This window comes from Lithobates pipiens, unplaced genomic scaffold, assembly GCF_037356315.1.
Source record: "Lithobates pipiens isolate NorthernLeopardFrog02 unplaced genomic scaffold, aLitPip1_a1.2 Scaffold_1, whole genome shotgun sequence".
NCBI classification, from domain to species: domain Eukaryota; kingdom Metazoa; phylum Chordata; class Amphibia; order Anura; family Ranidae; genus Lithobates; species Lithobates pipiens.
Window position 1 is genome coordinate 215,015,994 of NW_027507685.1, and position 25,449 is coordinate 215,041,442.

At 45.2% G+C, this 25,449-nt stretch overlaps 1 protein-coding gene across 1 annotated transcript in view; it reads left to right on the forward strand.

Annotated features, from left to right (window-relative positions):
- Positions 1–25,449, forward strand: part of COQ8B (coenzyme Q8B) — an 87,932-nt gene that overhangs the window by 56,942 nt on the left and 5,541 nt on the right. The window contains exons 13-14 of the mRNA XM_077482212.1: positions 7,962–8,027; positions 11,619–11,705. Coding sequence (XP_077338338.1) covers positions 7,962–8,027; positions 11,619–11,705 — 153 coding nt within the window. The remainder of the gene's footprint in view (positions 1–7,961; positions 8,028–11,618; positions 11,706–25,449) is intronic.

Genomic DNA, 25,449 nt, shown 5'->3' on the forward strand with positions numbered 1-25,449 from the left:
CCAGTGCACAAAGTTTTAATGGAAACAGTTAAAAAGGAGTGGCAGGATCCGGAGAGAAAACCCTTTTTATCTAGATCCCTCAAAAGAAGGTTCCCATTTTCAGAGGACCCGGCATGCCTTTGGAATAAAAATCCCAAATTGGATGCCGCTTTCTCCCAGGTCTCCAGACGCACAGATTTGGCGTTTGAAGACATGGGGGCCTTGGCAGATGTCATGGACAAAAGGATTGACTCTCTGCTTAAAAAAACGTGGGACTCGGCTATTGGCAATTTAAAGCCTGAAATGGCAGTTACAGTTGTGGCTCGCAATTTAGAGCACTGGCTCTTACAGATCCAACAACATATTGAGGCAGGCACAGATAAGGAAACCATTCTGTCATCCTTCCCTACTATGCTGCGAGGGATCACTTACATAGCTGATGCCTCTGCTGAGTCCGTCCGCATGTCGGGCAGAACGGCAGCTCTAGCCAATTCGGCCAGAAGGGCCCTCTGGTTAAAAACATGGCCAGGGGATAATGCCTCCAAGATAAAGCTATGTGGGATACCCCTGACGGGGGACCTCCTTTTTGGCCCAGGGCTAGAGACGGTTCTAGACCGGACAGCGGACAGGAAAAAGTCCTTTCCTCTCAAACGGAAAACCCCCGTACCAACAAAAAAAAGGGTTTCGTCCGCAGGGGCTTAGGGAAACCTCTAAACCAGAGGGGAAAAAGAAAACCTGGCCCCAAAAAGACAGGGGCAGAGGAGGGGTGATTTTTCGCCCTCCTATCCAGCCCCGTAAAACCCATTGACATTCCAGCTACAGTGGGGGGAAGACTGGGGGCCTTTCTTCCACAGTGGGAGACAATATCCCCCAATCAATTTATTTTAGGGGTAATAAGGGGGTACCTCTTGGAATTCCTAAGACCACCCCCTCAAAGGCTCCTTGTCACGCATCTACCCAGGTGCATGGTAAAGGCCGAGGCCTTGCTAGAAGCTCTGAGGGAATTGGAGAATCAGGATGTTATTCTCAGGGTCCCAAAAGCAGAAGAGGGAAGGGGGTTTTATTCTCACATCTTCATAGTGAAAAAACCCTCAGGGAAGTTCAGGTTGATTCTGAACTTAAAGCCCCTGAACGCTTCAGTGACATACAAAAGATTCCGCATGGAATCGATCTTTTCAGTAAAGGCGCTTCTGCCCCACAACTGTTTCATGGTATCTCTGGACCTAAGGGACGCGTATTTACACATCCCTATAGCGGAAGCCTCGCAGAGGTTTCTACGCCTTGCCATAGATCTGGGCGGAGAAATAGTACACTTTCAGTTTCAGGCCCTGCCATTCGGGCTATCCTCTGCACCCCGCATTTTTACCAAAGTCCTGGCAGAAGCCATGGCCTTTCTTCGGCTCCAGGGGATATGTATAATTGCCTACCTGGACGACCTGCTTTTATTTGCAGCATCCACAACACAGTTGGTCAAGGATCTCGATCTAACCAAAGGGGTCCTTACAGACCTGGGGTGGCTTCTGAACTTGGAAAAGTCCAGCCTGATCCCCTCACAACAGATCTCCTATCTAGGTTTCCTGTTGGACTCAACACTGTTGAGAGTTTTTTTACCAAGAGAAAAGGTACAAAAACTGGACAGTGCGGTGGCCTCTCTTCAGAGCAACCAGCTGGTTTCCATAAGGGTTCTGATGTCAGTACTGGGTCTCCTTACATCCACCCTTCCAGCAGTGCAGTGGGCAGGGCTACACTTTCGTCCCCTACAGACCTTCATCCTAGGGGTGTGGGACCACAGTCAGGAGGCCCTAGACACCCTAGTACATATTCCACACCAGGTAAAGAGATCCCTCTGGTGGTGGAGGAAAGTGACAAATCTGTCGCAAGGTCGTCTGTGGCTCATCCCGATTTCTCGGGTAGTAACCACAGATGCAAGTGGAAAAGGTTGGGGGGCACATTTGGGTTCCCTTCTAGCCCAGGGCACTTGGGAGGACGGCGAGTTGACTCGATCGTCCAACTGGAAAGAATTAAGGGCAGTGGGACTAGCCCTCAAATTCTTCAAAAAAGAGCTCCGGGGTCACCACATTCAGGTGCGGTCGGACAACTCTTCCGTAGTGGCCTATTTGAACAAACAGGGTGGCGCGAGAAGCGGAGCCCTGTTGTCTTTAGCGACAGAGATCCTGTCCTGGGCCGAAACCTACACCCTTTCGCTCTCAGCAGTTTTTCTGAGGGGAGAGAAAAACGTGGTAGCAGACTTTCTCAGCCGAAAGAGGCTGAGGGAGGGCGATTGGGTTCTCAACCAGGAGGTCTTCAATCTCATAATAAAGAGATGGGGGTCTCCGGAGGTGCACCTGTTCGCGTCCAAAAACAATGCAAAAACCCCCTGTTTTTTCTCCCTAAAAAGGGGAGAGGGAGCCTTGGGGGTGGACGCTTTGAGCCAGAATTGGCACTTCAGAACTTGCTATGCCTTCCCACCTCCAGCGTTGTTGCCAGCAGTTCTGAGAAAGTTTCAGAGGGAAAGCACATCTCTGATTCTGGGGGCTCCACATTGGCCCAAGAGAGCATGGTTCTCAATGCTAAAGCAGTTGGCGATAGAACCTCCCTTACTCTTGCCCCCTCGGGACGATCTCCTCTCTCAGGGGCCAGTCCTCTGCCCACAGGTACACCAGTGGAAGTTAGCGGCCTGGCTACTGAGGAGGGTTTATTAAAATCTAGATGGGTAGTCAGGTTCTTTAGGGCCCTGTCCAGACAGAGACCGTTCCAGGGTCTGTCCTTTCCCAGATGGGATTTATCTTTAGTTTTGCAGAGCTTAACTGGACCCCCCTTTGAGCCTTTAAAGGAGTGTTTTCTGAGAGAGCTTACTCTGAAGACAGTGTTTCGGGTAGCAGTAACAACTGCTAGGAGGGTCAGTGAGATGGAGGCCTTATCAGTTAGGGCTCCCTTTTTGCGTTATTTTTCCGGATCGGATAGTTTTAAAGACCGATCCAGCCTTTTTGCCGAAAGTGGCATCCAGCTTTCATAGAAGCCAGGAAATTGTTTTGCCCTCTTTTTGTCCCAATCCCTCCGGTGAGAAGGAACTAAAATTCCATTATTTGGATGTTAGGAGATGTATCCTACACTATCTGGAACTGACCAAGTCATTTAGAAGGTCAGATTCCTTATTTGTGTTGTTTTCCGGGGCTAGGAAAGGTTGTAAGGCGTTCCGGCGCACTATTGCTAGGTGGCTCAGAGTAGCCATCGAGCAGGCTTATTTAGTTGCAGGGAAAGAAATCCCAGTGGGTATTAAAGCACACTCCACTAGAGCTATGGCAGCCTCCCAGGCAGAAAGAGCGGGAGCAACGCCAGAGCAGATTTGCAGAGCAGCAACTTGGTCCAGCTATTCCACTTTTGTAAAACACTACAGAGTGGATCTGGTGTCGGCAGGTGAGCAGACCTTTGGGCGAAAGGTTTTGCAAGCTGTAGTCCCACCCTAACTGGTAAGTGCTCGCTTATCCTCTCATAGTGGCTGTCCTGAAAGACGATTAGGGAAAATTAGAGTTACGCTTACCGGTAACGTCTTTTCCAGTAGTCTTTCAGGACAGCCCTAGTTCCCACCCGAAAATTGGGGGGAGTCTTACAAAAGACCAGAGCGCAGCAAGATAATGGTATTTGATAAATATGTTATTAATGTGTTCTTGTGTCTCCCCAGCTGGCCGGTGGTATTCTCGATATAAACTGAGGTCCGGCAGGGGAAGTAAGAATTTATGGGCTGGCGCAGTGTTTCCAGAGGAAGAGGAGGAGTCTATCTCTCATAGTGGCTGTCCTAAAAGACTACTGGAAAAGACGTTACCGGTAAGCGTAACTCTAATTTTTATTACCTAGGGTATCTGCTAAAAAATATATAATATAATGTTTGGGAGTTCTGAGTCATTTTCTAGCAAAAAATGATTTTAACTTGAAATCAGCAAATGTAAGAAAAAGGTTTACCGTTTAAGCGGTTAAACTTCTCTCATTTAAACACCAAGGTGTATTTCTTTGATCTAAAGGACAAATCGTTTCAATGTTTATACTTTGTTCTGCGGCTGAAGAATGTTGTGATACTTGAAGGAAGATGGATCTCACTGCTCCAGGAGCACACATGCAGGCCGTAAACTGTCTCTTCGGCTGGAAAGCCACAGGTGCTGGCTATTACCACTAGCAACAGACGAAAAAAAAGCTCTGGACTGCCACACTCTTCAGAAAACCACTTTCAACTACTTAATCATAGCAATCATTGCTATGATTAACCACTTGCTTACTGGGCACTTAAACCCCCCTCAGTCCCAGACCAATTTTCAGCTTTCAGCGCTGATGCACTTTGAATGACAATTGCGCGGGCATACAACACTGTACCCAAATGAAATTTTTATCATTTTTTTCCCACAAATAGAGCTTTCTTTTGGTGGTATTTAGTTACAGCTCGGAGTTTTATTTTTTTCTAAACAAACAAAAAAAGATGCAAAAAAAAAAAAAAATCATGTTTTAATAGTTTGTTCTAAAATTTTGCAAACGGGTCATTTTTCTCCTTCATTGAAGTGCGCTGATTAGGCGGCACTGATAGGCTGCATTGGTGGGCACTGATAGGCTGCATTGGTGGGCACTGATGGGCTGCATTGGTGGGCACTGATGGGCTGCATTGGTGGGCACTGATGGGCTGCATTGGTGGGCACTGATGGGCTGCATTGGTGGGCACTGATGGGCTGCACTGGTGGGCACTGATGGGCTGCACTGGTGGGCACTGATGGGCTGCACTGGTGGGCACTGATGGGCTGCACTGGTGGGCACTGATGGGCTGCACTGGTGGGCACTGATGGGCTGCACTGGTGGGCACTGATAGGCTGCACTGGTGGGCACTGATAGGCATAGTTAAGGCGGCACTAATAGGCACAGATAAGGCGGCACCGATGGGCACAGATAAGGCGGCACAGATAAGATGGCACGGATGGGTGGCACGGTTGGGTGGCACGGTTGGGTGGCACGGATGGGTGGCACGGATGGGTGGCACTGATAGATGGGACTGATGGGCACTGATAGGTGGCACTGCTGGGCACTGATGGGCGGCACTGCTGGGCACTGATGGGCGGCACTGGGGTGCAGCACCTTTTAGGCAGATTGTGGGCACTGTGGGTGGCACTGTGGGTGGCACTGCTGGGTGGCACTGTGGGTGGCACTGTGGGCACTGCTGGGTGGCACTGTGGGCACTGCTGGGTGGCACTGACGGGGGCACTAACTTTTATTAAACTGGCACTGCAGGGGGCAGGTGGGCACTGGCAGGGGGCAGGTGAGCGCTTAGATTATTGGCCGTGATCGGGACTGATGTCCCGATCACGGCCGCCAGTGATCGGCTTTTTTTTTTTTCTCCTCGCGCTGTCAGCGCGAGGAGGAATAATAGCCGATTACTGGCTCCGTTCTATCACATGATCAGCTGTCATTGGCTGACAGCTGATCACGTGATAAGGGGTCGGGATCGACCCCTTTCACGGATCGGTGATCAGGCGAGTCTCATGGACTCGCCGATCACAGAGCGCGCCGCGCGCGCCCCTCAGGGGGCGCGCAGGCCGCTCGTACACGGGACGACGTCAATAGATGTAGTCCCGGAAATTGAGATCCGCGCTGTAGACGTCTTTTTACTATAGCGCGGATCTCAAGTGGTTAAGCACTACAGCTAGTGCAAAACGTCAGCAAGTTTTCCTTGTTCGCTGTGTTTGTTGAGCTGTGATGTGATTTTTCCAATAAAAGAAAGTGGTTTTCTGAAGAGTGCGGCAGTCCAGAGCTTGTTTTTCATCTGTTGCTAATGTTGTGATACTTGGCAGACTGCCTTTATTTTTTTTTTATTTTGACATCTGTGGCTTCAGCAGAGCAGAGAATTCTCTGCATAGAAAAAAATCAGGAAAATACTTTGTCAAGATCGCAAGGGGGAAAAAATTGCAATAACAATTAATCGTGCAGCTCTATCTTTGATGGTTTCTGGATGGTCACGTGACTTCCGGCCGCTCTATTCCTCCAATCTATGGGCTAGAGATGGAGGGGCCGAGATCCTCCTGAGGTTAACCAGGGAGGTCACGTGACCGCTGTGCTGGCTGCTCAGCACCTCCCGCTGTAGCCTTTAGAAAGGGGAGAAAAGCTTCTGGAGGTCATGTAACAAGCCAGAAGAGATCAAAGATAAGGTATTTGCAGGCTTCGTTTTACAAAAACATTTACACAGTGTAGGAGAGATCAATAGAACAGAGGGACTGGCTGTAATTCTTTACTTTTACTGCCAGCTACTAATAGCAGCAGGAGGGGGGCTGAGAGTGAGACACACACACACACGTGCGCACGCACACACACACACACGCTGACAGGCAGGGAGGGAGGGGCAGAGAGTAGAGCAGCATTGAAAATCGTTCTCTCAGCAGGATGACATAACCTGACCACGGTAATCGGAGATCAGTAGCCATGATCACCATGATCAGCACACAGAGGGGGAACACAGGAAGAGGCAGGATCAACCAGGTTTTTAACAGCTTAGAAAGGGGCAGATTAGACAGCACAAGTACTGTGCTGCTTAATCTGATATAAGGTAACGGGATCTCTCTTTTTTTTTTTTTTTTTTTTTTTTTTTTTAACAACCACTTTAGGTTAGCTGCAGAGTATTTTTCAGGTCCAAAGTCACTGACATCAGGAGCTCTTATATTCATTGGTCACTGGGCGCCATTACTTCTTCTTTTCCACCAGCTTTGCCATGGAAGGTGTGGGCTTGAGCTCTTATGTTGTCTGCTGGGTGAAGTGTTGCATGTGCGTGATCTTTTTTTCTGCCATGCAGCAATAAGGAAGTATCTCCTGCTTCTGTTTCAAAAAGCCATGTGGAACTTTGACCTGCTGCTCACAGTGATTTTGGTTACCTCTGCCATCTGACCCTCTGATCACTGACTTTCGCCTTCTACCAGCCATTGGGCCACAGCCACTAATTCTGACAGTGGAGAATCCCCACTATCAAGAATGCAGCGTCTCAGTGGGGAGGGTTCCTCTATCCACCTCGATTTGTGTGGATAGGAGAATCATTTTTTTTTTTTTTTTTCTTTTTTTCATTTAACCAAAAAAAAAAAAAGGATTTATCTATGGCCAGCCTTAGTCAGCAATGTCTGGACCTGGGAGATTGGTCTCTACACCTAGAGGTGTTTCTGGACCTATGTCACAGGTGGGAAATGGCAGATGTAGACCTTCTGGCCTCCAGGTTCAGCAAAAAAATTAAAATAAAAATCATGTAGTTACAGCACTAATCTTTTCCACACTTCCTATTTAATAATAAAGGATTATATAGCTACAAACCATGATCATCAAAAATAGGCTATTCCTGTAAACTAATCAGATACAAATTATCTCCATCTCAATCCATAGATTGTGTGCTAAAATATATTTACTCATTCCCATTAAAGTGATTGTAAAGAGAATTTTTTTTTATTTTTTGTTTTTAAATAAACATGTTATACTTCCCTGTGCAATGGTTTTGTGCAGAGCAGCCCCGATCCTCCTCTTCTCAGGTACCCTGCTGGTGATCCTGGCTCCTCCCCCTTGCTATGGTGGCACTCATGCTGGCTAGCTCCCAAACCACGCTCTGTGTGTCCATTCACAAATAATAAAAATATTCCTTTGGCCTTACTGCTCTTTTGTAGGGTAAGGGTCCATCACAAAGATATTTATTCTAACGATAGGACTTGGCATAGTGTAGTAAATTTAGTAAATGTAATAAAACTATACTTTGTTAAAAATGTATTAGAGAAGGGCACAGTTCTTGGCTACAATGGTCTTTTATGGTCAGCAAATGAAAAGTGCATGGAATGTATGCATATGTTCCTCCTTGTAAGTGCTGCATTAACATCTATGACAGAACATCTATTTGTCTTACACTTGGCAGCTCATTTGCTGATGTATATGCAAACAAACATGAGTCTAGAGTTCCTCTTTAATAACAGGCTTTCATGTTCTAGGTTATGCTGTTGGACTTTGGAGCCAGTCGAGAATTTGAGGAGAAATTCACAGATGAATATATTGAGGTGTGTATAATGTGCCACTGAATTTTCTACGGCGGGGATATGCAATTAGTGGACCTCCCAGCTGTTGCAAAACTACAAGTCCCATCATGCCTCTGCCTCTGGGTGTCATGCTTGTGGCTGTCAGAGTCTTGCTATGCCTCATGGGACTTGTAGTTCGGCAACAGCGGCAGGTCCGCTAATTGCATATCCCTGTTCTACGGTATATCTCGCTGCATAATTTTAGAAGTGCATCATAAGGAGTGCTAAAGCAGATCGATAATATTTCAGGTAGAACAATTCTGTCTTTTAAAATAAATGCTTCCAAATTTGAAATTTTAAATTGCTGAGATTCCCAAAGCAGTCCAACATTAAAAGATCATCAGCAAAAAGGACCAGCTTATGAGAGTTAGAGCCCACCTGGATGCCTTTTGATGGAATCACTTTTTTTACCCATTGGGGAGATTCCCCATCACTTTTTGCCTTTTAGACACAACAGGAGGAAATCTTTCCACATGTTAGCTTTCTTATTTCCTTGGGAAATAAATGAGATTTGATTAATCTTAAACCGTTTGTTTGGTTTCATAGCTAACTTTGTATTATTGTGATATTAAGAGTAGCATGCGCTCAGAGTGTTAATAGACTAATCTATAGGGACTAGACTATTAATACATAGATGATAAATACTAATTATTTATTGTTTTTATATATATATATATATATATATATATATATATATATATATATATATATATATATATATATATATATATATATAATAATAATAATTTTTTTTTTTAATAGTCTCAAGATAAACAAGTCCAAAGCACTTAACCTGTGCCAGGTATTTATCAAAGCAGTGCTCCTGTCAGTGGCTAATATGACTGGCTTGCGTATGTAAAACATATGCGGACAGAAAACAAGCACATTGGAATGACAGGTGGTGATGAGAGAGTCCGCAAAAGACACAGGTGGTGTTCCTGGTATTGATTGATAAGTGCACATTTCACCAGAATCCTCCAAACTGTGTGTCACACTCCCCTCCGGGGTTTAAACTCACCAGATAATAGTAGTTTTCAAGCCTCAAACTCCTTGACCATTAGCATCCGCACTATGAACAAGATCAGAGCTGCATAAAATATCAGTTTTACCTTTTTGTTGGAATCCTCCAATCATTAAAAATTGACACTGTAACTCGATCTGTATAAAAAAAACTGGTCAAATGTTTTAGTGTCAGCAATGTCCTAAGTCTAGCTGAGCAGCCGGAGATGGATTGAGGTCATCTCACCACGCTGATCAGCCTACAAACCTTCCTTCCGGTTGTTTCTCTTAAGCTGCGGAATGCAAAAACGTCACTTCCGGTCGCCATAAGATCATGCCTGATGCGTTTTGTCATCAGGACTTCATCTTACGGCAACCGGAAGTGAAGTTTTTGCATTTACAAGTACTCTTCATGGAGGGATCTGGGGACCCCAAATACCCCTTGCACTTAAAAGCATTGAAAACGCTAAGTTTGGCTGTTTTGTATACTGTATTTTTTATTTTTTTTAATCTGGCACTTTTAAGGCTCCAGTAAACAGGAAGTGATGTTGTGACATCGTTTCCGGGTTACTAGATCCGAGACCCCATCAAAGCCGATTCCGTGTCTCCGGCTGGCGGACGTGCCGGCTGGTTGCTCAGGCCTCCCCTCCCAGTGGGACGGAAGAGCCTGGGTGAGCCGTGGAAGGTGACGGGGAGAGTCCCCTCCTGCTGCTTGTAATAGCAGCTAAGCGGCTAATTAGCCACATCGGTTGTTATTACAAGAAAGCCGACCATCGGCTCTAAAAAAAAAAACGGTACCGGGGTGATGCCTGCAGCCCCTTTAAGCTGAAGGCCTCATATTTGCATTACGTCAGCGTGAAGTGGTTATATTAACCACTTGCCGACCGCCGCATGTACATTTACGTGGGCAAATGGGCATACAGGTATTTGAATTTGCCGCCGTGTGGTTGCATGCGTGCCGACCCTGACGCGAGCACCGTGAGTAGGATCGTGGGTACCGCAGACTCTATGTCTGCGGGGATACCTGCGATCATCTCACGGAGCTGAAGAATGGGGAGATGCTAATGTGAACAAGCATCTCCCCGTACTGCCTAGTGACACTGTCACTGATCATAGCTCCCTGTGATCGGGAGCTATGATCAGTGAAGTGTCACATGTAGCCATGCCCCCTAACAGTTAGAATCACTCCCTAGGACACACTTAACCCCTTCCTAGCCAGCTAGTGGTTAAGCCCTTCACTGGCAGTGTCATTCTTACAGTAATAAGTGCAATTTTATAGCACTGATCGCTGTAAAAATGACAATGGTCCCAAAAATGTGTCAAAATTGTCCGATGTGTCCACCATAATATCGGTCACGATAAAAATCACAGATTGCCGCCATTACTAGTAAAAAAAAAAATTATTAATAAAAATGCCATAAAACTATCCCCTATTTGTAGATGCTATAACTTTTGCGCAAATCAATCAAACGCTTATTACAATTTTTTTTGTTACCAAAAATATATAGAACAACACGTATTGGCCTAAACTGAGGAAAAAAAATTTTTTTTTTGTATTTTTTTTGGGGGGATATTTATTATAGCAAAAAGTAAAAAAAAATTTTTTTTTCAAAATTGTCGCTCTGTTTGTTTATAGCGCAAAAAATAAAAATTGCAGAGGTGATCACCAAAAGAATGCTCTATTTGTGGGGAAAAAAGGGACGTCAATTTTGTTTGGGAGCCATGTCGCGCGACCGCGCAATTGTCAGTTAAAGCTACGCAGTGCCGAATTGCAAAATGTGCTCTGGTCTTTGGCCAGCCTTTCTGCTACCATTTAAGAATGTGAATTTTTAACATTTTAGTGTATATTGTGAAAAACCCATCTATCATTTCTATTGGGAAAGAGAGTTGGGTCCCTTTCACACTGGCTCAGTCTACCAGCAGATCTGTCTGCTCGTTCTGCTGATCACCGCTGAGAAGACGGGTGACAGGTCCGTGTCCACTCCACTGATGCAGAGATCCTCTATGAGCTGTTGGATGGAAATGGACCGCCTGTCCGTTTCCATCCGAGCGTCATCCAATCCACAGGACAGATGGGGAACGAATCCCCATCCATCAGTTTTCAGCAGCAGGTGAGGATTAAATGTTGCCCGGTGTCAACGGACACATGTCTGTTGACATCTGCCGCTCCATAGAGAGCTATGGATAGTCTGAAGGGCTCCACCTGAGAAACTGATAGGTGGCCCCAATCGGTCCGTCCATGTGAAAGGGGCCTTAGGGTTGCAGGTAGGACATCAAAAAAGCTGTCATGCAATTTGTTGCATTTTCTGTGCTCTCTCCAGTTCCCAAACCTCTGCCTCTTCTACAGACCTTTTCGTCTGTAGATGGCACCAGAAAGTGGGCAGTATTAGTGATCTGATGGCAAATTTGGATCAAGCCCAGTTCTAGTGAAACACAGGTTGTCACTCCTTAATGTTCAGACTTGTGAATTGACAGGTTCTGAAGGAAGAATGGTTCATGTTGTCCCTGGCAGTTATACATGTGATGTTCTAACCTAATAGGTCCAATGACTGAATACCACTCTAAATCCCACAGGTTGTGAAAGCAGCCGCAGAAGGGGATCGAGCAAGAGTTCTCCAGAAATCCAGAGACCTCAAATTTCTCACTGGGTACGAAACAAAGGTAAGAGTTGCAAGAGTGGGGAAAAAAAGTACCAATAGCTGTTAATATTATCTGACAAATGAGAGTCGATCATAGGGCGCTCTGTGGTTGGTTTTGAAATACTGCAATAAATCAAGGAGTCTGGGACCAGTCCTAAAAATAGAAGCCTGACAACAATACAATATTAAATCTCTGCATTGTGTGCACAAAAGAAAAAGCCTCAGGATACTGTGCAGTTTAAACCAAGTCTACATTCTTCACTCTAGAGCAGCGATGGCGAACTCATGGCACGCATGCCACAGCTGGCATGCAGAGCACTCTATGTGAGCATGCAAGCTATACTCCCTCAAAATCCTATACGAGGTGTATCTCGTCCGTTCCCCCCCCCCCAAAACTACATCTTCTACACTGCTCTGGGGCCAGAGGTGACATGTCCGGGGTGGACGAGACGAAGCGTTGATGCTGGGTTGAATGAAGTTTGGCAGGTGGAACACATGGTGGGGGTAGAGTCAATGGGAGGCTGTGATGGTGGCTGTAGTTGATGAGGAGGGGCAGCAGTAGGAAGAGGGCAATCACAGGCCCGAACAAAAGGAGAAGCTGCTGCCAGGCACACCAACATTGGACCCTGGAGCCAGGTGTGCACTTAACTGACTGCAATCCCTCCTGGGGTGGGCGATCATCACCTGGGTGGCTGCGTGTCTGCATCAGGAACCGTAAGAGGAAAGTCTACAGAACTTGATGAGCATGTGCTGTGATGTGGGGGGGGGGTTTACATTGAACACATCAGAAATCATTTGGCTGTGTCATTTGCAGAAGTGATCTGATTACAGCTATGTATGTGTATAGCCGATATGCTGTGCGTGTTTGACAACGGATTGCATGTGTATGGTGCCTGGGCCCTTGAGTGTGTTTTTTAGGGTGACAACGTTGTCTATTCTTTTTATATGGTGTTTAGAGGGTTGTCCTAAGCATTATTTCATAAGGTTATGACAATCCTCCAAACATCATAATAAAAAAAGAAAAAAAAAAAAAGAGGGCCCAGGCACCATGCACATGCGTTCCACTGTCAAACACACACAGCATCATCAAAGATGGTAATTGCAGTGTTGGCACTTTGAAATAAATACAGTGGAACCTTGGTTTGTGAGTAACGCAGTTAAAAAGCGTTTCGCAAAACGAGCACTGTATTTCTAAAGTTACTAACTCGGTTTGCGAGTGTTGCAAGCAGGATTCAGGCCAAAAGCAGTGTGCAGGCCAAAAGTGGTGTGCAAAAGCGGTGTGCAGTACCACTTTTGGCCTGCGGTGGGGGGGCGCCAGAGCCGAACCACATTCAGAAATGCACGGAAAGGCCCGAGGACAGTTTGGCTGACCTCGGCAAACGTTGGAAAGGCTCGTGAACGGAGTCTTTCCGAGGTTTGCCGAAGTGTGCTCGGGCCTTTTCGGCAGTTTCCGAGGCTCTCTGGCGCCCCCCGCCTCTGGCCACATGCGGTATTGCATCACCATTGAAGTCAATGCGGAACAAATTATTTTAGTTTCCATTGACTTCAATGGGAAAACTCGCTTTGATATGCAAGTACTTTTGGATTACGAGCATACTCCTGGAATGGAGTATGTTCGTAATCCGAGATTCCACTGTAATTTGGTTTGTGTTTCAATTTGAGCACTCTGGCTCAAAGAGGTTTGCCATCACTGCTCTAGAGTATGGTTTGAAGTAAAATTCCAGCAAAACACTAACTAGTCCTAAAAATGTTTCCTTCCCCCCTCCTGCTATTGAGGGGATGCACTGGATACCTTCATTTCCATTGTGCTATTGCCGAGTGTCCAGTGCGTTCCTATACCTTTAAGGAGGGGTGGGCTCCCTCCAGGCATACTTGCCCTTAAAGAGGAAGTAAACTCCCCTATTTTGTTTTCACCTATAGGTAAGCCTATAATAAGTCTTGCCTATAGGTACTGTAAATTTCTCCTAGACTTGCACCGTTTAGGGGATATTTACTCTATACGCCAGCAATGCATGCGCGGGAGTGACGTCATCGCAGCTCCGGCCAATCATAGCGCAGGAAGCCTGTAAATCCGATGTCAGTGGTGTGCAGGCGCCGCTGCAGGGCTTCGTTCTAAGGTAAGTATTTCATAATGAGCTAGTATGCGATGCATACTAGCTCATTATGCTTTTGTCTTACAGGTTTGGTTTTTTGTTTTTTACTTTGGGTTTACAACCTCTTTAATCTATCCATTATTACAGTATATATGTGGTCTAACTCTAGAGACTCTCAAAATGTATAAAGTTAGGACTGCAGTACATTGGGGTGCTGTGACGTGGCCTCTGCAGCTTACGCCTGTATTTGCAGATGCGTGCAAACTTAACCCCTTGGTTTTAACATGAACTATTACACAGGTTTGTTGCAGTTGGGCTGGCTGGTAAGTGAGCTGGGAATTTGTGTTAGTAGTTTGACTGCTACCTAAAAAAAATGTGCCTGCTTACCTATTATTTTTGAATCCTCTCACGTTATCCCCTGTGTTAGTGAGCAGGCACTGCAGGGGAGCAGAGGGAGCACTCGACAACAGCTGGGAATTTACGGAAGTCATATCCTCATTACCATGTCCCAGCTGTTGTTGGCGTTCCCGCCTCTCCCCTGCAACCGATGCCCACTAAGACTCAGGTCACATACACTCACCGGCCACTTTATTAGGTACACCTGTTTAATTGCTTGGTAACACAAATTACTAATCGGCCACTGACATGGCAGCGACTTAATTCATTTAGGCATCTAGATCGAACCTTGAAGCAGATGGGCCACAGCAGCAGAAGACCACACCGGGTGCCACTCCTGTCATCTAAGAACACGAAACTGAGGCTACAGTTCGCACAGGCTCACCCAAATTGGCCAATAGAAGATTGGAAAAAACGTTGCCTGGTCTGATAAGTCTTGATTTCAGCTGCGACATTCAGATGGTCGGGTCAGAATTTGACGTAAATAACATAAAAGCATGGATCCATCCTGCCTTGTTTTAACGGTTCAGGCTGGTGGTGTAATGGTGTAGGGGATATTTTCTTGGCACACTTTGGGCCCCTTAGTACCAATTGAGCATTGTTTAAATGCCACGGCCTACCTGAGTATTGTTACTGACCATGTCCATCCCTTTATGACTACAGTGTACCCATCTTCTGATGGCTCCTTCCAGCAGGATAATGCACCATGTCACAAAGCTCAAATCATCTCGCCATTAGTTTATTGAACATGACAATGAGGTCACCATACTCCAATGGCCTCCACAGTCGCAGGATCTCAATCCAATAGAGCACCTTTGGGATGTGGTGAAATGGGAGATTCATCATCATCCATCATCCATCGTCATCATCCATCCATCCATCATCATCCCGAAAAATCTGCAGCAACTGTGTGATGCTATGTCAATATGGACCAAAATCTCTGAGGAATGTTTCCAAAGCCTTGTTGAATCTATGCCACGAAGAATGAAGACCGTTCTGAACACAGAGGGGGGCATCCAATCTGGTACTAGCAAGGTGTACCTAATAAAGTGGCCAGTAAGTGTACATTGGTCATACTTGAACTAATGTAACTATGTAAAAAAATATGCCAAAACTGAAATTTTTTCTTTAAGTGCCCTTTGTGGTAAGGTAACAGGTCACTTTTAGTAAGCTATTTGATGCTTATCAAATACTTGCTGGTGCCGTTTAAACTAGCATTACAGGGATTGAACAATGCTTGTGTGTTTTTAAGGCTTAAGCTGGCCATCAGTAGCATATGGAGGTCAGATGTGCGGTCGGAATTTGGCCAAATATGCAATGAACGTTCGGGATCTGGAGTAGAGATTGTGGTGTTCTGCTGATTCTCTGCTTACTGTTCCAGATGTAAAGCTCTCATAGCTGTCACTGTCCATGCTGAGGAACACGGTGTCTGTACAGCAGGCTGGTCAGGACATTGCTGTGTTCCATTTCCATTGTTAAATGTTCCCCAGCCATGAACACGTAAGGCAGATAGTTTCTCCCGAGCCATTGTAATCGGTGATTTGATGTACGGAAAAGCTCGGGACATCCTTTTTAGAGTGATGATCTGTTATATTGCAGATTATACTACAGCAACTACCTTTCCCAGCTGCAGCTGACTACAGAGCTCCTCCTGGATTAATTGTACTAAGTACAAACAAATGTTGCACAGTCAGCGAATTAGCCGCAGGCAGCTAGTTATCTGTATAAAGAACTTTTGTATTTACAGTTTGTTGTGATGGTAATAAAATGAGCCGGTTCTTTAGTACAAATGCCAAGATGAAGTGTAGCTAAAATATGATATCTTGTGTGATCAATCTGAAAATGATGTGACTGCCGTATGTAAGCTAGAAGTAGATCTACTGGGTGCTTTCCCTGAAATCTTGACTCATTCATATTAAGCTGTGTTCACTGAAAAGTAAACTGAGGACAGCCACACTTCAGATGAATGCTCCTTTTCTTTCTCATCCGTTGAGGGACACAGGAAGTATTTCCCAGTCGGGTAGCTCTACCGACCTACATCCGCATGGAAGAAAACAATCAAAGACCTACCTCTTCTAAGAAGATTGACAACAAAGCACGAATACAGTGCCTTGAGTCGATTCAGTTTGCATTGTAGTGCTATACAAATTATTCATTCATTCATACTTCTGCCTACAGGAGAATTGGACACTGGCAAACAAATCTGTGGGGGGGTCAGTCCATGATCACCCACCTACTAAAAGCATCAGTGACCTAAGAGGATCGAAGTCTTCAGCTATGATGTGACCTAAGAGGATAACTTCGGCTATGATGTGACCTAAGAGGATAACTTCGGCTATGATGTGACCTAAGAGGATGGACATCTTCAGCTATTATGTGACCTAAGAGGATGGACGTCTTCGGCTATGATGTGACCTAAGAGGATGGACGTCTTCGGCTATGATGTGACCTAAGAGGATGGACGTCTTCAGCTATGATGTGACCTAAGAGGATAACTTCAGCTATGATGTGACCTAAGAGGATGGACGTCTTCGGCTATGATGTGACCTAAGAGGATGGATGTTTTCAGCTATGATGTGTTAAAAGACCAATCCTTTTTTTTTTTTTGTAATTGGTATTTTATTGTTATTTTCAAAATTTAACAAAGAGAAGGAGAAACAACACAAAAAATCAACATACATTGGGAAAATAAGGGGGAAGAGGAGAAGAAAAAAAAAAAAAAGGGGGGGGGGTTCCATGGGGGTGGAGGGATACATACAACCTAGTCAAGTTACATGTAAGCATACATGGTGGCAGAGAGTGACTTCCATTCAACCAACCCAGGGTATCACCCTTCCCGCTCCAGACATTCGATCCCATGAGCAGGTCCCTCTCCCATACTAGAAGAGGGCGGGGTGCCCCCTTAACACTGTTAAAGCTGTACAAGTGACTCCTACCGCATAGTAAAGGGGAAGAACATATGAAGTCAACCAAAACCAAACATCTTCCATTAGAGTATGTATAGAGACAAAGGGGAAACAGAAAGAGAAGAGAGTTGGGATGGGGGTGGGAAAAGAAGTGTGGACCTCATGCCTCACCGGATTATGTGTTCAACTCACCAGCAGAAGGTGCATTCGGAGGAGGAAGGTTCGCCTGGACAAGTCTCCCAAATTCAGGGTCTGCTAGGGCAAGAAGCGCGACATCTAAACTGGATGTAGCCACAGTTGCGGTCTGGACATGGGCCTTCCATGGTGCCCATGTATGCTCAAATTTCTCCCTGGTGTCCCTACAAGTGGCCATCCAGCTGACCAATCCTTTTTTATTTTATTTTTCCTAATGCAAGAATCTCCTTGCATCAGTGTTGGAGCTTGTCTTTTCATTTGCAGCTATCTGAAGGTGAGACTGAGGATGACCATGCCAGAGTACTGCATCTGGATTCCTCTGGACTGGATGTTGCAGGGATAGCCTGGAAGTGATCTACACACATTGGGTTCCACATGGGACTCTAGACCAGGCAGGCTGAGCATCAGTATCTACCACATTTTTATAGGGCGCTGGGGGAGTCTATGCTTCCTGTTCCCACTGGTTTCTACCACAGAAAGGGTGGTAGACTGTAGGACTGTGCACTAATAACATCCATTAGGTAATGTGTCTTGTGCATTCCTCACTCTTTCCTGCCATACAGCATTAAGGAAGTATTACCCTGCTGCTGCTCCTCCAAGGACCTTGTGGCAGTCGAAGAGAGCAAGCCACGGGGATTTCAAATCCCCGGACTGGTAAAGCAGCGATACGATCTTTCAGAGAGGGGGATCGCCGGACTCTAGCTTAGTGCGATGGGAAGGGGCTCCAGTGTAAGTTCACCTTACAGATTTAATGTGAGTTAAAAACCTGTTTAATAAACTGCCCACTAGATGGCGCTTTCCTTTATACACACACACGCACACCTACACGTACACGTACACGTGTGGTGGGAGAAACCACATACGATTCGGACAGGAATCACACCACATTCCTGTGCAAATCGCATGCAATTATTTGCAGTGCGATTTGAGCCCATTTATTTTGCATTGATGCGAATTGCACCACAAAGTATCGGTACTTGGTAGGGCCACTGTTAGGAATCATTGGGCCCTATACAGCCTACCTGATGGGGGGGGGGGGCCCCATCCTGCCCCAAGCCGGGCCACACTGCAACCACACACAATGCACATTCTGTGGCATGGCAGTCTGGCATTTAGATGGTTAAAACAGGCGGTAAGAAAGCAATACAACGCTCTCTAAGTGCCCATTCACACTTGCCTGCACAGTAAACTGGAGCTGTTTAGTCTGCAGGAAGCAGTTTCAGCTGCAGTAAGCTAGCAGTAGGGGTGGTGTGATGCGTGTGTTTTTTTGCATCACACACAGTTCTTTTTGAATTTTTTGGTTAACTTTATTTAAAGTGCACAAAGTGTCGCTGAACCAGAGCACGATGCATTGTACTGCTGTGGGTTGACATGTGATGCCTTTGTGTGAGCTGCAATAAAATGAAGCATTTCTGCATTTTATTGCAGCTCCCTGCACTGTACCTTCAGGCTGTATTACAGTGAGAACGAGGCACATAGAAAACAATTGTATTCTGTGTGCCCTAGCACTGACTGACGGTCATAAATTGCAGAAAAACCTCAGCCACTGCTCTAGTGTGAACAGGCCCTGAAGAGTAATCCAAACGCATTTCACTACAAGTGAAAAAGAGGTCCTAAATTAAAAATCCAGCCAGGAGAAGACAGAAGTGTATAATGGGATGTGATGCCAGGAATCTCATCACTTGCTAAACACTGCGAAATAAGCACAGGCAGCTCTGCTCTCCCTCTCCCTGCAGCCTGCTCCTAGCACAGAAAGCAGAAATCCAGGGAGAGGTGGAGTGCAGCTGCGAATCACTCTGCCTGGGACTGTCATTGACTGTCCGGAACTACAGAAGCAATGTCGGCAGGCGCTGCTCCAGTTCACATCCCAGTTTAAAAATAGTCACCGCCCCGCTGCCTGTGTCCATCAGTGGAAGTGCCAGAGCGGAGTTCTGGAAATAAATGAAATCAGTAACAATGACTCTCACAAAAAGAAGGAAAATATTGAAAGATTAAAATATCAATTAAAAAAGGTAATGATCAAGTTTCCCCCTAGGATAACTGACAGACTGACTCAACTGTACATCCTACACAAATCCTATCTTACACCTGCCAGAATTCGCAGATACAAACCCTCCCTGGAACCGGGGTGTCCACATTGTGGGAGTCTCCCATGCTCCTTTTACCATTTGATGTGGTCTTGTCCGGACGTCCAGGCCTTCTGGCTGCAAGTGGTTTAATTCCTCCATGACCATATGGGCTCCCCCCTTCAGGTGGACCCTAAAACTTGTTGATTAGGCCTGGAACTGGACGTCCCGGCGGAACCCTCAAGTGCTATTTTCATCCAAGAAACATTGTTCAGTGCTAGGAAGTTAATTGCCCGGTTATGGATGCGGCCAGAAACCCCGACACTCAGGGCTTGGGTAGCTGAGGTTAATTCAACTTTGCCAATGAAGAAAGTCATATATGCACACAGGGGGTGCCCAAACAAATTTAATAAGATCTGGGATCGTTGGCTTAATGACCCAGATACTTGTGGGAATTGGATCTACTGACGTGTTGAGACCTTCATGGGTGCTCTGTGCGATTGATGTGTTTTCATGTGATAATGGTTTTTCTCCTGCTTCTCGATTTACTATGCAGCACAGCTGCAGTACTTACACATGTATAATGACATAGTTTTAATAGATCTGTCCTGTGTTTTTCGATGTGGAGGAGCTGCTCCTAGTTGTTATTACTCTTAGCTGCCGAATGTACCAAAAACTGTAACTCTTTTTTTTTTTTTTTATACTGTGCCATTTACCAATAAACTCGTTTTTCTTAAAAAAAAAAAAAAGGGTAATGATCAAAAATGAATGAATTGAGAATAAATTAATAAAATAATAAAAGTCCATATGTAATCTGCCACAGCATATGCTGAGATCTTACAGGACTTGCAAACAAGGGAACAAAGTAACCAAAGTTTAATGCAGGCAACCAAAGTTCAAATTTTGTATATGTATAAATTACTCTGTAATAAGCCACTTGGTTAAAACCATGATCAATGATCTTATGTGTGTAGAAGAATCCACGGGGGAATGGCTCAATGGGTCTCCAGGACAGGGAGGGAGAAAGCCGCTGCACACACCAGTGGAATCCGAATGTTTAGAGTACCTGTCGGCAGCTGTTGGGTCAGCATGATAAGCTGCCAGGTCCTGTTCATCCACGGAGGGCTCCACTAAAATATGAACTGAACGAACCATCAGAAGAGGACTACAGACAGCAGTGACAGGACACAAGGCCACCGGCTAACCACTAGCAAAAGGGAAACTACACACACACACACGCTGGGGAGCCGGTAATACAGAAGACATGGAGACTCTATACCAGTTGGATTTACACCATGGAAAGCAACAAGGCGACAACAGGTTTCGAGTCATGGAGTTCTGGCAAGTCCCACCAGAAAAGAAGCCTTGGGTGGAAGCTTGAAAAACAAATGCCTGCAGCTGCATTAAGAGGTCCTGTGTCTGGCCCTCCTGCTGGGCAGGCTTCCGGGCCCCCCTTTTGAACTAAAGGGGCCCAGTACAGGAGGGCTGGCTGTACTGCCTTATCAGCAGCCCTGGTACTCGGTATCGTCGAGTAGTTTACCAACAGTATCGGTACTCTCCGATTAAAACCCGGTATCGGTGCAACCCCAGTTTTCAGGAGTATCTAAAGCTATGCCTCTTACTTTGAGTATGCCATCTTAGCTCCACTCAGTTGCAACGTGTCTAATTCTAGAAACAAAGGGGACAATCACGCTGTATTGGGTACCTCCAGCTTATATATTTAATAGCAACTCTGGGGCTGCTTAAAACACGCTTACTGATAGTGCCAATGTCTGCAGCCCAGAGTTGTGTTGCCCTCTAATCCTAGAGTTTATCTCACCAACCGAGTCCTCTTTAGCTGCATCGGGTACGGCTGCATCCTCTGCCCTTTTATCTGAGATTTACTACTGTCCTGCAAGACTTTATAGCCCAAATCAACTAGTTATTTGCAATTTGTTAATTTTACTTATTGATGCAATGCACACCACTCTAAAACTAGAAGATCAGCCTGTTGCTGCTACCAGTGCAGTCTCCAGTTTTAAGCCCTCTAAAACTCCTAAGGCCATGAAGACTTTCCCTATGCACTAATGTTTTTTCAACTTTCTTTTTCAGAAACATTCTAATTAGCTGTTTTCCCCCACAAGCGCTTATTAGCTTTGCATTCATTTGGTGAGGTTTTTGTACAAAATCAGTGTGTGTATTGCCCCTGCAGATCAAACAGTGTCCCGCCTTAACACGACACTCACTGTTCCAGTGGAACACATTCCTGTCTTTAAGGACCCAACTGATGAGCTTTTTTAAGCTCTTTCTAGAGCTCTGTTCTCTGGAGGGTCTTCACCCAATCCTGGCTGTGACTTTATTTAATCAAACAATGGCTGATCCCTTTCTTATTGATCAGATGGCATTGATTTTGAATTTCAGTAGTGGTGTGCTTCTAAAACCTTCCATTTCTGGGAAATGGGAACACATCCCAATCGTAATTAAATCACTTTAGAATCTTAGTGTCCCTTGTGACTTTCCAAAAAAACCTCTCCTTTGCTTAGAAGAGAGAACTGGTCCCCACCCTTAATGGGTTTATCTGATCTTGTTATGTGTTTTGGGCTAGTGATTCACAGTATTGAAGTCTGAAGGTCAACATAACATATACAATTATACTGAATCTTTCATGAAAAATTTTATTTTTAAAAGTTCAATGTAAATTATGATGGATCGCCTTATTTTTATTTATTTTAAACCTGATTTTTAGATCTCTATGCTATGCACTACTCACCTATTCTGTACCAGTTTCCAATTTGTACACCAATGGCTGGGCTACTTCATAGCCAAGGGTGCACTTCTGTAAGCAGTGACGTGACAGCTGCACAATGAGCGGTCTTGATGATGTAGTTCTTACTGATCGGAGCAAGCTACTTGTACAGTACAGCAAGATTGCTTGTCCTTGAGGGAGAGAGGGAAGGGCAGGATCACCTTAAAAATTGAAAACAAAATATGGCAAGCCTACAGACAAAAAGCAATGTAGTTAAGAGAGGCACTGGTGGACAGTGCTGCCTTTTAAGCCCCATATTTCTTCTGTTTTGCGGTAACGTTATTGTATTGTGCTGCCATTCATTTTGGTACCCCAGCTTTTGAAGGTCACACACCTGTGCTGCAGAGGGGGAGTATGTTGCATTACAAGGGTTCGTATCAGATTTTCCGAACTTTTTTTTTGTGATCTGGGAGCTCATTCATTTCAGTGGACTGCCTTAACGCAATGCATGTTAAAACACTGCAAAAAATGTAAAAACACTTTAAGGCCTCATTCTCACTAGGCGGATCCACTGCCTCGGAGTCTGCCTCTGTCTGCCAGCTTAGCGGGAGATCTCTCCATTGATCTTCTCTGAGCCTGCGGATAACAGGTTCCTCTCCGCTCACTGAGCGGGGAGAGGCTTGCCGAGCACCTCTGGTTTCTATGGAGAGATCGGATGAAAACGGACAGCGGATCGAACCGGGTCGGATGTCAGCGGACATGTCACCGCTGACATCCGTTGCTCCATAGACCAGCATGGAGCGCCGTTCAGGTCCGCCATCAAAAGTGACAGGCAGACCTGAACAGTCTGACAGTGTGAAAGGGGCCTAAGAGGTTGGGAGAGGTTGAGCACACATTGCTCCTGGATGTTGCAACCCTGAGCTCTGCAAGAAAAGTCCATGAGTGCAGACCCTACATAAAGGGGGCAAGGAGGGTTGAAGGGAAATTTTAAGTGATTCTAAAGGAATCCTATTTGCTATTTTCTAAAAAAAAAAAAACATGTTATACTTGCCTGCTCTGTACAATGGTTTCACACAGAACAGCCCCCATCCTCTTCTTTTTAGGTCCCCTACCCGTGGTCCTGGCTCCTCCCCACCGGCAAGTTCCCCCGATTTGCAAGACACTTGCTATGGGGGCACCCAAGCAGGCTCTCTCCCAAGCCATGTTCTGTGTGTCCATTCTCACACACACACAGCGTGGCTTAGCCCCATTCCACCCCTTCTCTCTTTTTAGTGGCTCACTGGCTGTGATTGACAGCAGCAGAAGCCAATGGTTCCCGTTGCTGTGTGAGCTGATTTGGAGAGAGAGACCCGGGAGAGCCGCTGTTCTCGTGCACATCACTGGATTGAGATGGGACTCAGGTAAGTATAAAGGGGTGGGGGCTGAGGAGGGAGCTGCAACAAGAATGTGTGGTGTGTTTTTTTTTTTTTTTTTTTTTTTTTTTTTTTTTAACTTGACACATAGAAAAACTTTGAGCCTTTGGAACCACGTTAAATGCAATAGAACTATATTTTAGGTTGCTTGCTCAGTTTTCCATTATCATTTGTAATGCCAGTATTCATTGCTAAACATTTTTTTTTCTTGTTCTTCTTGAACTCTTATTTTAATTCATGCTACTTATCACCATAGGAATTTTTCATCATGATACTGTTTAGCTGAGAGGTTTTTTTTTTTTTCTTCTATAAATTATCATTAAAAGAATGTTACCCCAGCATTTTCATAGTCCGAACTGCTGTACCGTGTACTTCTGTTGAAAATTATCCTGTTCTCTTTGTATTGCTTCCTTTTGTGTAAAATCCTTGGTGGTCCCACCAGGCTCAATGCCTTCCTATTTCAAACTGATTACGCTTGGCATGAAATCACATCCATCTCCGTGTGGTCAGTTTTCTGGATGTGCTGAGCGAACAGTCTGCCTGTCCTCCAATTTCCAGACTTGCTTTTGGTGGAACTTCGATTTAAGTACATCCCACATGTGTACACATGTGTACTAGTGACACACAAATGCTACTTCTGTACGGAGAGTCAGGGTGGTTTTGTAACTGAAATTGTTGGTGGGGGGGGGAGATACTGGCATATGACCTGGCAATAGTGTGTTTTCTGCATAGACCTACTCTATCTATGTAGTATTATCAATCTAGGGCAGGAAGCTTCTTACTGGCAGGATCAGCAGGTGACATTTTAAGAGAGTGGGTCACCCAACATATACAGCTGATGGTATAGTGCTGTTGGGGGATTTTGATTTTGGGGTTTTCATACACTTTAACCACTGCTCCACTGGCGCACGCCGATATACGTCGGCTGAATGTCACGGACAGGAAAATGGGCATATCCGCAATTGTCTCACGGGGAGGAAGAACAGGGATCTACCCGTTCTGCCTTGTGAGAGTGTCACTGATCTCTGCTCCCGATGACAGGGAGCAGAGATCAGTGACGTGTCGCACACAGCCACCACCCCCCCCCACCCAGCTAGAAATAGAAACACGCCACAGGACACACTTAACCCCTACACTGCCACCTAGTGGTTAACCCTGTCACAGCCAGTCTAATTTACACAGGAATCGGTGCATTTGTAAAACACTGATTGCTGTATAAATGACAATGGTCCCAAAAATGTCCGATGTGTCCGCCATAATGTTGCAGTCACGATAAAATCGCTGATCGCCGCTATTAAAATGCCATAAAACTATCCCCTATTTTGTAAACGCTATAATTTTTGCACAAACCAATCGATAAACGCTTATTGCGATATTTTAATTTTTTTTTTTTTTTTAACCAAAAATATGTAGAAGAATATGTATCGGCCTAAACTGAGGAAAAAAATGTTTTTTTATATATTTTTGGGGGAAATTTATTATAGCAAAATGTAAAAAATGTGGTTTTTTTTTTTTTTTTTTTTTTCAAAATTGTCGTTCTTTTTGTTTTAAAGCGCAAAAAATAAAAACCGCAGGAGTGATCAAATACCACCAAAAGAAAGCTGTATTTGTTGGGAAAAAGGGACATCAGTTTTGTTTGGGAGCCATGTCGCACGACCGCGTAATTGTCAGTTAAAGCGACGCAGTTCCAATCGCAAAAAGTAGTCTGGTCTTTGGCCAGCAAAATGGTCCGGGACTTAAGTGGTTAAATAACAAATCAGTTGAAATTTGTGGAGTGAGGAACGAAGCATCCATGGGTTTCATGAAGCAGAGCCAATACCTATTCTATGAAGCTGAACAGAAGATACTCCTGGTGAACCTAAAATGTGGTGTTTTTTTTTTTTTTCTCAGGTGTAATACAGGCTTTTTGCAGGCATTTTTGCACATCTGTCAAGCTCCAGGAGCTTTTGTTTGTTGGGCTGGAAGAGAGGAAT